We start from the raw sequence: 12,102 nt of genomic DNA on the forward strand, positions 1-12,102 counted from the left end.
TCCTGCATAAATGAACAGGGAAGTATGTGATCCGTTTGCTACATGATATCCTCCCACTGCCAACAATTTTCAAAGCTGAATGTGCATGTGAATTGTGAATCAATTACTTAGGCTGACATCATACATACCATAGATCAGGGGTTCTCAAACTCGGTCCTGGCCTCCTCTGGGGCACGTTTAGTTTTTTCACTAGCACTACAATGGTGGTTCAAATAATCAAAGCTTGATTATGAGTTGGTTATTTGAATAAGCTGTATAGTTCTAAGGCAACTGTAATGATTGTCGTTGGGAGTAGGAGAAGAGGACCAAAGTGCAGCGTGGTACGTATTCATAATACCTTTAATAAAGATGAATACTGGACAAAAACAACAAACCGACAAACGAACAGTTCTGCAAGGTGCAACAAAAACACTAAAGAGAAAATAACTACCCACACCCATAGTGGGAAAACAGGCTACCAAAGTATGGTTCTCAGAGACAACGATTACCAGCTGCCTCTGATTGGGAAACGGAGACGGAGAGAAATCCTGGTCCTCGGAGGAGGCACAGGATAGACCGGGCCATGGAGGCGCACTGGAGGTCTCGAACTAAGGGCCTGCACAACCCGTCCTGGCTGGATGGTGATTTTACCCCGGCATGTGCGGGGCGCAGGCACAGGACGGGGTACTGTCACGTCCTGACCTTAGTTCCTTTTTTATGTCTCTATTTTAGTTTGGTCAGGGCGTGAGTTCTATGTTCTTGTATTTCTGTGTTTGGTCTGGTATAGTTCCCAATCAGAGGCAGCTGTTTATCGTTGTCTCTGATTGAGAACCATACTTAGGCAGCCTGTTTTCCCACGATGATTTGTGGGTAGTTATTTTCTGTTTAGTGTTTTTGTTGCACCTTTCAAAACTGTTTCGTTTTGGTCGTGTTTTCTCCTTTGTTATTTTTGTGTCTGGTTTAATAAATATAACATGAACACTTACCACGCTGCGCATTGGTCCGATCCATCCTATTCCTCCTCAGAAGAGGAAGACAATCGTTACAGCAACAATCAAAAAAACGTGCACCCAGGGGGCCCAGGACTGAGTCTGGAAAACCATGCCTTAGATGACGATGTTAATGGTCTTGTCTAATGATTAAAAGTTCATGAAAAGTGCTGCTCACTGGGGGTCATATATGTGGTTATACTGGTATTTTTACAGATGTATAATCATTGGTCTGTGCTGCGTCTACCTCGTGTTGCCTCAGAAGGTTGTCAGACTGTTTACTGCATCCTATCACAGGTTTCACTTGGCAAGCAACCTGCTCAATGCAGCAGCCATTGTTCATGGATTATGGGTATTCTGCAGTTTGGTTGGAGAGACACTGTAGGCCAAATAATATTGATGAGGTAATTCAAGGCATTTTACCACTGACCTTCAGTCCCTTGTTCTCACACACACACACACACACACACACACACACACACACACACACACACACACACACACACACATTACAATCGTCAATCACTTCCTCTGTCATGAACATTGCATTCTGTCATATTTGCTGTCTCATGCACTCAGCCTTTATTTCACACTTCTGGAGGAGTCATACCACTGCCCCTCCTTCTTTGTCGATCTCTCTCACAACCACACATAGACACACCTACAGGATAAAGCTTTAGAGTCTCAGTCTCATTGCTGAGAACAGAAATGGAAAACTGTCTAACATCAACTGCAACAGAAAACTGGGTCAAATTCATCACTCTATCAAATAAGAAAATCTACTTGAGTAAAATGTTCTTCAAGCAAAGGCCTCCTATTACTGTGTTTGCTTTGAATCATATAATTGTTCCAAATATTGACAAACGCTAAATAAAATGAAATGTCAAAGAGACACACAGAGCATTCTTACTCATCAGATGCCATTGAATAAGCTATGATAAGTGAACATTCCAGACATTTCTGACCGAATACCAGCATGGCTGTGTTATCAGAGCTATTGAGAGAGTTGGACAGGTTGAGTTAATTCTGGTTCTTCACCAAGGAGTCCAACAATCGGGTGAATCCAGTTCTCCCTCCTGTATGGAAGCCATGTGATAAGAAATTGAGCTTCTGTAATTAGGCCTCTTATGTGGGCCACTTCTGCAGACTCATCAATAAAACAACATGTTAGTGTTGCTATACCGCTCCAGCTGGAGCAGAAACAGACCATAACATCATCTGTGCCATGATCCTCTACCAAAACAAACCAAAACAACCGTGAAAGTGAATGCACAGTGCCCGTCTTTAATCTACTCAAACACTAGTGTCATGAGTATAAGTACATTATGTATTATATTGAGCTGGTGTCCAATATTCTTTTGTATCAGCTTGTGTTCCTTATATGGTCACATTTGTTCACCCTGAACTGTTTAAATGCCATATTATTTCCTTTCTCTGTGTTTTATTTCTGTAATCTTCATGGTCAGGCTCCAAGATGGCTATCTCTATATCTCAGGGAGGTATGACTAAGCTGTGTGAGTCTGCTGATGACTGATGACTTCACCTCTAAAGCCACTCCAGGCCATAGTTTATAACAATGATGTAAAATACTGTAACAAAGATATTCACAGGAGATGGAGTCACACCGGATGAAGGTCTTTTGCAACCACCAACACATGTCCAACAAGCTGAGTGGTTACCAGGCAACATTACAAAGCAGAACAACTGCCATCCTCCCACTTTTCTATTCACATTCCTTGAGTGCAGCTATGGATTAAACAAACATTTTACTTGTAAATACATCTCTCATTTTCAATGAAAGTTTGACACCCTGCCTATGCCAGAGTTTGTCGGACGGAAGGAGATGCCACATGCCTGTCCCATTTAAAACATTTACATTACATTTACATTTAAGTCATTTAGCAGACGCTCTTATCCAGAGCGACTTACAAATTGGTGAATTCACCTTCTGACATCCAGTGGAACAGCCACTTTACAAAAACAAAGGCTCAAGTCTAGCCATGCCAATGGTGCTGACACCCCACTCTTTCACACCTGTTCTAATGAGGATTACCCCCTTATGCTGCTATGCCAGGGCAATGCCCCTCTTCAGCCTCCATGCCTGCCCTACCATGACTCTGCACATTACCATTCAGGCAAAGGGTCATATCACAGGGCAGGGTCGTATTCAAGGTCATAAGACCCATATGAGTAATTGTTTATGTTTGCCCTGCCTTGGGGCATGATTACATATTCCACGTAGATTACAACTGTGTTCCCTTCAAAGGAACTGCACACAAACCTCTATAGTACTACTCATTATGCCCATATCTACAGTTGAAGTTGGAAGTTTACATACACTTAGGTTGTAGTCATTAAAACTAGTTTTTCAACCACTCCACAAATGTATAGTTAACAAACTATAGTTTTGGCAAGTTGGTTAGGACATCTACTTTGTGCATGACACAAGTCATTTTTCCGACAATTGTTTACAGACAGATTATTTCACTTATAATTCACTGTATCACAATTCCAGTGGGTGAGAAGTTTACATGCACTAAGTTGGAAAATTCCAGAAAATTATGTCATGGCTTTAGAAGCTTCTGATAGGCTAATTGACCTAATTTGAGTCAATTGAAGGTGTACCTGTGGATGTATTTCAAGGCCTACCTTCAAATTCAGTGCCTCTTTGATTGACATCATTTGAAAATCAAAATAAATCAGCCAATACCTGTTGTAGACCTCCACAAGTCTGGTTCATCCTTGAGAGCAATTTCCAAATGCCAGAAGGTATCATGTTTATCTGTACAAACAATGGTACGCAAGAATAAACACCATGGGACCACGCAGCTGTCATACCGCTCAGGAAGGAGACGCGTTCTGTCTCCTAGAGATGAACGTACTTTGGTGCAAAAAGTGCAAATCAATCCCAGAACAACAGCAAAGTACCTTGTGAAGATGCTGGAGGAAACCGGTACAAAAGTATCTATATCCTCAGTAAAATGAGTCCAATATCGACATAACCTGAAAGGCCGCTCAGCAAGGAAGAAGTCACTGCTCCAAAACCGCCATAAAGTTTGCAACTGCACATGGGGACAAAGATCGTACTTTTTAGAGAAATGTCCTCTGGTCTAATGAAACAAAACTAAAACTATTTGGCCGTAATGACCATCGTTATGTTTGGAGGAAAAAGGGTGAGGCTTGCAAGCCAAAGAACACCATCCCAACCTTGAAGCATGGGGGTGGCAGCATCATGTTGTGGGGGTGCTTTGCCGCAGGAGGGACTGGTACAATTCACAAAATAGATGGCATCATGAGGAATAAAAAAGAGGTGGATATATTGAAGCAACATCTCAACACATCAGTTAGGAAGTTAAAGCTTGGTCACAAATGGGTCTTCCAAATGGACAATGACCCTAAGCATACTTCCAAAGTTGTGGCAAAATGGCTTAAGGATAAAGTCAAGGTATTAGAGTGGCCATCACAAAGCCCTGACATCAATCCTATAGAAAATGTGTGGGCAGAACTGAAAAAGCATGTGCGAGCAAGGAGGCTTGCAAACCTGACTCGGTTACACCAGCTCTTTCTGGAGGAATGGGCCAGAATTCACCCAACTCATTGTGGGAAGCTTGTGGAAGGCTACCCGTAACTTTTGACCCAAGTGAAACAATTTAAAGGAAATGCTACCAAATACTATTTGAGTGTATGTAAACTTCTGACCCACTGGGAATGTGATGAAAGAAATAAAAGCTGAAATAAATCATTCTCTCTACTATTATTCTGACATTTCAGATCCTTAAAATAAAGTGGCGATCCTAACTGACCTTAGACAGGGAATTTTTACTCTGATTAAATGTCAGGAATTGTGAAAAACTGAGTTTAAATGTATTTGTCTAAGGTGTATGTAAACCTCCGACTTCAACTGTATAATTCACATCTCACTCATCAGCATATCTGGTATTTATGTGGTAGCGGTTATAATTTTACCTTGTTAGCATAGCAGTTATTTATGATACTGATTATATCGTTACCTCATCAGCATAGTGTCACATCCGACCTCCTACTATTAGCTCGTGTGTGGAATGTCATTAACCTATTAACTTCATTTTATGAGCGTGGCACACCAAGGCAATTCCACCTCTCTTGTTGATTAACCTATGGGTTCACTCGTGCATTAAGCACTCTCCTTTCTTTCAACCAATGGGCATGAATCTGGAGGAGTATTTACTGTATATGTCAACTCAATCCTTTGTGCCTCCCACTTGTTGTTTTGTAGCAACGACCTTCCAACTCCCCCCCACCACCAGCATAATAACCTCCTGCCCAACATTGGACAGTCTGTCATCAGCATCTGGCTCTGAGGAGCATTCCTCATAGACAAGGCCTACCCCAAACTATTCCATTTTTTATTTTATTTTACCTTTATTCAACTAGGCAAGTCAGTTAAGAACAAATTCTTATTTTCAATGACGGCCTAGGAACAGTGGGTTAACTGCCTGTTCAGAGGCAGAATGACAGATTTGTACCTTGTCAGCTCGGGATTTGAACTTGCAACCTTCTGGTTACTAGCCCAACACTCTAACCACTAGGCTACCCTGCCACCCCGGCCATATTGTTTTCTGTCTATTCTGTCATTCAGTTAAGCCTATACTGGATTGAACTGAATTATGGGCCATCCTCCCCTCACCAGCCTCCTGTCGTCTCACCCACTCCAAAGAGAGGTCTCTGTGGCTCAGAATGTGAATTGTCTCTGACGGTCAGTGGCTGATCCTGTGTGACTGAAACTGTCAAGGGCCGCCACACTTGAGATCACTGGCAGATGCAGGCTGGCTTTTTCTGGCTCCCTATCTTCTCCACTTTCAGCACAAGGCCCCATTCCTCAGATAGCAGATTTTTTGGAAGACTCATGTAGTGAATTTACACATACATGCCTAAGCCCTGGCATGGACCTCGATCTGCCAATTATTCCCTCTCAGCTCCAGACAGGAAAGAGAGTGATTTTTTTCAGCCATTGTGTGCCAAAGGACCCGTATGACAGGCCAGCACCACATTACTATTGCAGTTTGCGTTACAAGATGGTAGTTTATGTATGTGTTTTAGCTCCTCTAGTTGTTTGATGCATCGGATGGGGCCACAGTGTCTCCTGACCCCTCCTGTCTCAGCCTCCAGTATTTATGCTGCAGTAGTTTATGTGTCGGGGGCTAGGGTCAGTCTGTTATATCGAGAGTACTTCTCCTGTCTTATCCGGTGTCCTGTGTGAATTTAAGTATGCTCTCTCTAATTCTCTCTTTCTCTCTTTCTTTCTCTCTCTCGGAGGACCTGAGCCGTAGGACCATGCCTCAGGACTACCTGGCATGATGACTACTTGCTGTCCCCAGTCCACCTGGCCATGCTGCTGCTCCAGTTTCAAATGTTCTGCCTGCGGTAATGGAATCCTGACCTGTTCACCGGACATGCTACCTGTCCCAGACCTATTATTTGACCATGCTGGTCATTTATGAACATTTGAACATCTTGGCCATGTTCTGTTATAATCTCCACCTGGCACAGCCAGAAGAGGACTGGCCATCCCTCATAGCCTGGTTCCTCTCGAGATTTCTTTCTAGGTTTCGGCCTTTCTAGGGAGTTTTCCCTAGCCAATGTGCTTCAACACCTGCATTGCTTGCTGTTTGGGGGTTTAGGCCAGGTTTCTGTACAGCACTTTGAGATATCAGCTAATGTACGAAGGGCTATATAAATACATTTGATTAGATTTGTCTGTAATGAATAAGTTTCTTCATCACTCTTGATGGTTGTGCACAATCTTGCTGAGAAGTTGTTGTTTTTTGGGGGGGGGGGGGTCACACAAAGAGATGACTGGAAGCAGCACTGTCAACCTTTTTGAAGCCGAGGACTGTAGTAACTTAACAGGAAGTAATGGGCAGGGTGATTTAAGATATTGTAGCATGGGCTATGTTAAACAGAAGAGGTTTTTACAAGCCTTGTCGTTCCAGTTACCGCAAGATACTATTTCAGTCTGACCATTTTCAAAGCTATCGGGTGTCTCCTCTGTATATTTGTATGTGAATGTACAGTTGGAGTACTCCCCTCCCTCTCATCTCTCTCACACACAGGTACGCAAATACGCACACTGATATCCACCGTTATGAGCTTGCAAAGCTATAGGAAAGGGTTTTCTGCAAAGTCACAGTAGGATTTCAGTCCAGCTTCCACCAAGTGCACAGCTGAAATTCCTAGAAGAGAGGAGCAATCATGGTTATTTGGGAGATGATTGATATCCTAGAGCAAATGCCCCCCTAACATGGCCATGCTATGTTACTCTGAGGGAAAGCAATACAGTACTGGACATGTAATCTAAAATCAAATTTTAGTCAAACAAATAAGGTAAAAGTGATTTCCTTCTGCTCTCTATCTCTTTCTCTCTCGCTCCAGTGCGTGTTGGGTGCTGTTTATATTTTGTCAGCCAAGGAACTGACCATAACTAGAGCTACTGTAAGTCCACATGTTGCAGTAATTCAAGAGCTGGCCGAGAGGGAATTGTCACCCTAATCACATTGCAAATCCATTGTAAGGATTAAACAATTTGACAAAATAGATAGGAATTTCGTAAGAATTTCTTAAGGAGAGTTTCTTTACATTGAATATATTGTGTCTAATGTAGTAGATATAGCACATCACATAGACCACATTTAATCCATAACATCTATTTTGTAAGGTAGGAATCTGTATCACCTTGAGATGCTTTTTCATGCATGTTCTTGTATAGCTTCCCACGCTTCAACACACCTTAGAAAATGAACCTGTGCATGCCAAAATGGAGACCGCCGAGCACAAAATAAAAAAAATTGCAGAACCAGCCCTTTTAATTGAACGGTTTAATTGAGCTTGGGAAATGCATTCTACAAATTAAATATTATTATTATTAATTAGGATATCACTATATACAAAGCACAGAGCACCCACATAATAATCCACAAACAATGCACAGTCAAAAATGCTTATTACCTAAGGCATGTGTCTCAAAGTTTTCGAGTGTTTTGAGGTTTTAATTTGATTGGTGTATGTGTAGGAAGAGCTGCTGTCCAGCCAAGGATTAAAGTGTAAATTAAAGTCATGTAACAGTGCCCCATAAAAACGTAACTTTGTCTCATGCAACTGTAATGTTAGGTCATCCAATGACTCTCTGACATTCCAACGTGTGTTCCTGAAACTATGGTTCTGACTGGAGATGCTGTTCCTGAAACTATGGTTCTGACTGGAGATGCTGTTCCTGAAACTATGGTTCTGACTGGAGATGCTGTTCCTGAAACTATGGTTCTGACTGGAGATGCTGTTCCTGAAACTATGGTTCTGACTGGAGATGCTGTTCCTGAAACTATGGTTCTGACTGGAGATGCTGTTCCTGAAACTATGGTTCTGACTGGAGATGCTGTTCCTGAAACTATGGTTCTGACTGGAGATGATGTTCCTGAAACGGTGGTTCTGACTGGAGATGCTGTTCCTGAAACTATGGTTCTGACTAGAGGGAGTATGGGACATGCTTTTTTCACGCCACTTTGATACAAAGTGATTTTCATAGCAGGTTAGGTGAGCATTTTCCCGAACCCTAACTCTTTTCATAACCTTAACCTCAGTCTCCTAACCTGCTGTGTACATTTTTTACCTGCTACGAACTAGTCACATCGATATCGAAGTGGCATGAAAACCATGTTTCCAGAGGGGTGAGTACAGCTACATCCAGAAGTTACTTTCTTGTAGCAGGTTAGGAGAATTTAAGCAGCAAGTTAGGATAATTAACGTGGCAGGTTATGAGACATAGGTTAAGGTAAGGAAAAGGGTGAGGGTTAATTCAAATTCTCTGTCACTTCCGGTCGTGGCTGTACTCCCTCTAGTCACAACCCTGAACTATTTTGGCCAACAGTGCAAGGTTTGAGAAAGGGGTGTTAACAAATTCAACAATTCCCCCATCTACTGGGCGGGAACAGTTTACTTTTACAAACACTTTATTGGTCACAGGTGGCATCGCTCAGGGTTATTCGGTAGTTATTGGTCACTCAAATCTTGTTTCTCTGTTTCAACATTCTGGTAGGACGCATGAGAGCGGATTGTTCCGTGGCAGTGGTCGTGGCGCATTTCTGTTACTTTGGTTTATTCGGCTCTTGAAGGGAGTCAACGAGCGTATTTTATTGTTAGTTAGAGGTATTTTGGATTTTTTTGAGTGTAGTTAGTTATTTTGGGACCTTGTCTTTCAAAAGTATTAACTTTTTACGCAGATAACCGGCAATTAGATGGAAGACAGTGAACAAGTAGTATCGTCCACAACTCCGTCCGAAGACGAAATGAGAAGCTCCAGACAATTCGGGAATCATTATGGCAACGAGGCCACAGCTAAAGTGGGCAAAGATGATATTGTAGACTTAGTTGGTGGAGCACATGATGCTATTGAGAGGCACATGGCTTCTTGCTCCGATTTAAAAGAATTTACGGAGGAAACAAAGGAACAACTGACAAACGAGGTGATTTCCGATATAACTCCACCAGATGAAGAACAGGAGGAAGAGGTGACTGACACATTTTCAGAAGCTGAACCAGTGATTCTCAATCCTTTGGATGCAGACTATTTGCCAGAACTCATAAGGCCAGATCCCCCAAAAGCAGCTCAAGAAAAAGAACCAGCCCCAGTAGTAGAATCCGCTCCAGTGGAAGCAGCTCAAGTAGCAGAAGTGCTCCCCGAAGCGGCTCCAGAGAAAGAAGCGATTGCGGCTCCTCCAGCACCATCCCGTGAGTAGTCAATTATTTTAAACGTTTTAGACAATCTGGTTTCGTAATCAGTCTCTTGGTAATGCATTATTAAAATAGACGTTTGTGGGGCAACGTTGGCTAACTAACGTTAGCGTAGCTATGTGGGATTGCTGCGACAACCATTTTTTTATAAAGCAAATGTGTGGACGTCTCGAGACAACAAATCCCTGGCATTGACATTGGTGTAGTTCGAAACGCCAAACATGCAGGTAGAGTTGGCTCGGTAGCTAACGTTTCTGAAGTAAAAACTGTTTTATGGATGGCCAATCACGCGAGGTAGCTAGCTTTATGAGGATGCGGCCCACCTGTGACAATCATCAGCAAGAAGATAGCTATCTAATATAACGTTAACTGGCAGAATTGAGGTACTAATTTCAACAACACCCTTAAGAAGGTGATACAACAGTGTGGTTATTTTAAATGACATGCAATGTTAGCTAACAAGAAGATAACACATTGGGTCATAGATTAATTCTGAGACTGTCATGCTCCGACCTGGTTTGTGTGTTTGCGCTAGCCTACCTAGCTAACACGCGCTGTTTTGACTCAGCCAAGATGGCTTGTATTAGTCGTAACAAAGGAAGCATCTAAAATCGACCACTCCCGTTTTAGTAGTTTCTCCCCGAATATCCAAGTTACTTTCATGAACGATAACTAACGTTTGCTATCTAATGGAAGCAAGCTAGCGAACGTTATTTTTCTGATAACATTTTCATCGCACGATGTTTTGGTTTTTCACACAAATCTTCCATCTGACCCTTCTGGTTAATGTTATTAACTCGCAACCATTTCGGCTGAAAAATAACATTAGTTGGGAGCAATGTTTGTAACTTGCTTGGCTAGCTGACGAACCACTTTCCCAAACATGTTAGGGAAGACAGTCAGGGCGGGGTTGGGAGACCATTATATTAGCTTCAAAGACCTGGTTGAGTGACTGTCCATTTAATTGGTTTAACCCCTACTATTGTCTTCGATCTACCGAATTCTCATTTTGTGAGGAAAGGCATGCTTTATATAGTCTACTTTGGTTTCCTGCAATAATTTGTGTAGACTTGTTAAACAGGAGAGATGCTAAAAACGGTCAGGAAATGGGCCTACTGGCTCCGACATGCCTGGTGGGTTTGCTCCCACTGTTTTGCTGTGTATCGTAGTCTCCATATCCTACAAAGGGCAAGTAGAGATAAGGGAATAACCCCCTACCCCACCTCTGAATGCTTCACTCTTTACCACAACAGCAGCTGGGTTTGTCAGCTACCAGGGCACTGATTCATTTGCCTACTTTTATATATTGGCACACTGTATTAGGTGTAGCCAACTGCCTCAACTCCACAACGATTTCATCCAGAGTATATTGTGGAGACTAGAGTTTTTGAAATAGTCCTTCAACTCGCTATGCCGTTGATACTTCATACACGTATAGTCTTAAACCCTTCCAGTATATCTGTTTGTCCTCTGTTGGATGCCTTTCTATGTTTGCTTTATTCCATACTTTTTATTTAAACGTTAATCAAATACAACCACCAACTGTTTCCTTGTTACGTTTTAATTGGCCATGTGCACTGTTGCCATCTTAGAGCAGCAGAAATTAGTCTGGTTTTATTTTATTAACAAGTATGGATTTCAGCAAACAATGGCACGCAACAAGGGACCAACATAGGTACACGGTAAGGTTTAAGTATTTACATTGAAGTATCGACTGCAATGCTCTCGTCTTCGCACAACTCTGTGGATAAAATCATTGTGGAGTTGGCTAGGTTAGGTGCTGTAGTTGCTATGGTATCAGGTTAATTAGACCTCTTGTTTCTTGACAAAAGGCGTGTTCTTCTGTATGTTATAGTAGGGAGTGCGTTTTGACAGCAAACATTCATTGGGTGTTTCTTAATATACATACTGCTATACTCCCCACACTCACGCTTTGACCACACTGTCAGCATGACTGCGCGAAGTAGTATGTGACATCATCTGGATATGTATGCAACAAAAGTTCGACATTCACCTTCTGCAACCATTTCTGTCAAGCCGTTTACGCATGCAGGTTGACACATACGTTTGGTTGGATAGATCCAATGTATGCACCACATCGAACGCACTGCCTCTGCAACGCACTGCCTCTGCAACGCACTGCCTCTGCAACGCACTGCCTCTGCAACGCACTGCCTCTGCAACGCACTGCCTCTGCAACGCACTGCCTCTGCAACGCACTGCCTCTGCAACGCACTGCCTCTGCAAGTCAAACGCAGCGTTTCATTGGAAATTAATGTAATTCTGGTGTACCAAAATGCAATGACGCTGTCAGTGTGTTTGACGCGTATATATACGCGATATACACAAAGCAAATGTTTAACTTCATAAT

General features: G+C 42.4%; 1 protein-coding gene across 6 annotated transcripts in view; it reads left to right on the forward strand.

Annotated features, from left to right (window-relative positions):
• The first annotated feature begins 9,003 nt into the window (after positions 1–9,003).
• Positions 9,004–12,102, forward strand: part of LOC135511122 (reticulon-4-like) — a 30,450-nt gene continuing 27,351 nt past the window's right edge. For 2 of the 6 annotated variants that reach the window (XM_064932676.1, XM_064932677.1), the window contains exon 1: positions 9,004–9,728. In XM_064932676.1, coding sequence (XP_064788748.1) covers positions 9,236–9,728 — 493 coding nt within the window. In that variant the 5' untranslated portion in view covers positions 9,004–9,235. The remainder of the gene's footprint in view (positions 9,729–12,102) is intronic. The other 4 variants (XM_064932680.1, XM_064932679.1, XM_064932678.1 and 1 more) reach the window with 3 other exon arrangements.

The sequence above is a fragment of the Oncorhynchus masou genome, chromosome 23, assembly GCF_036934945.1.
Source record: "Oncorhynchus masou masou isolate Uvic2021 chromosome 23, UVic_Omas_1.1, whole genome shotgun sequence".
Classification (NCBI taxonomy): domain Eukaryota; kingdom Metazoa; phylum Chordata; class Actinopteri; order Salmoniformes; family Salmonidae; genus Oncorhynchus; species Oncorhynchus masou.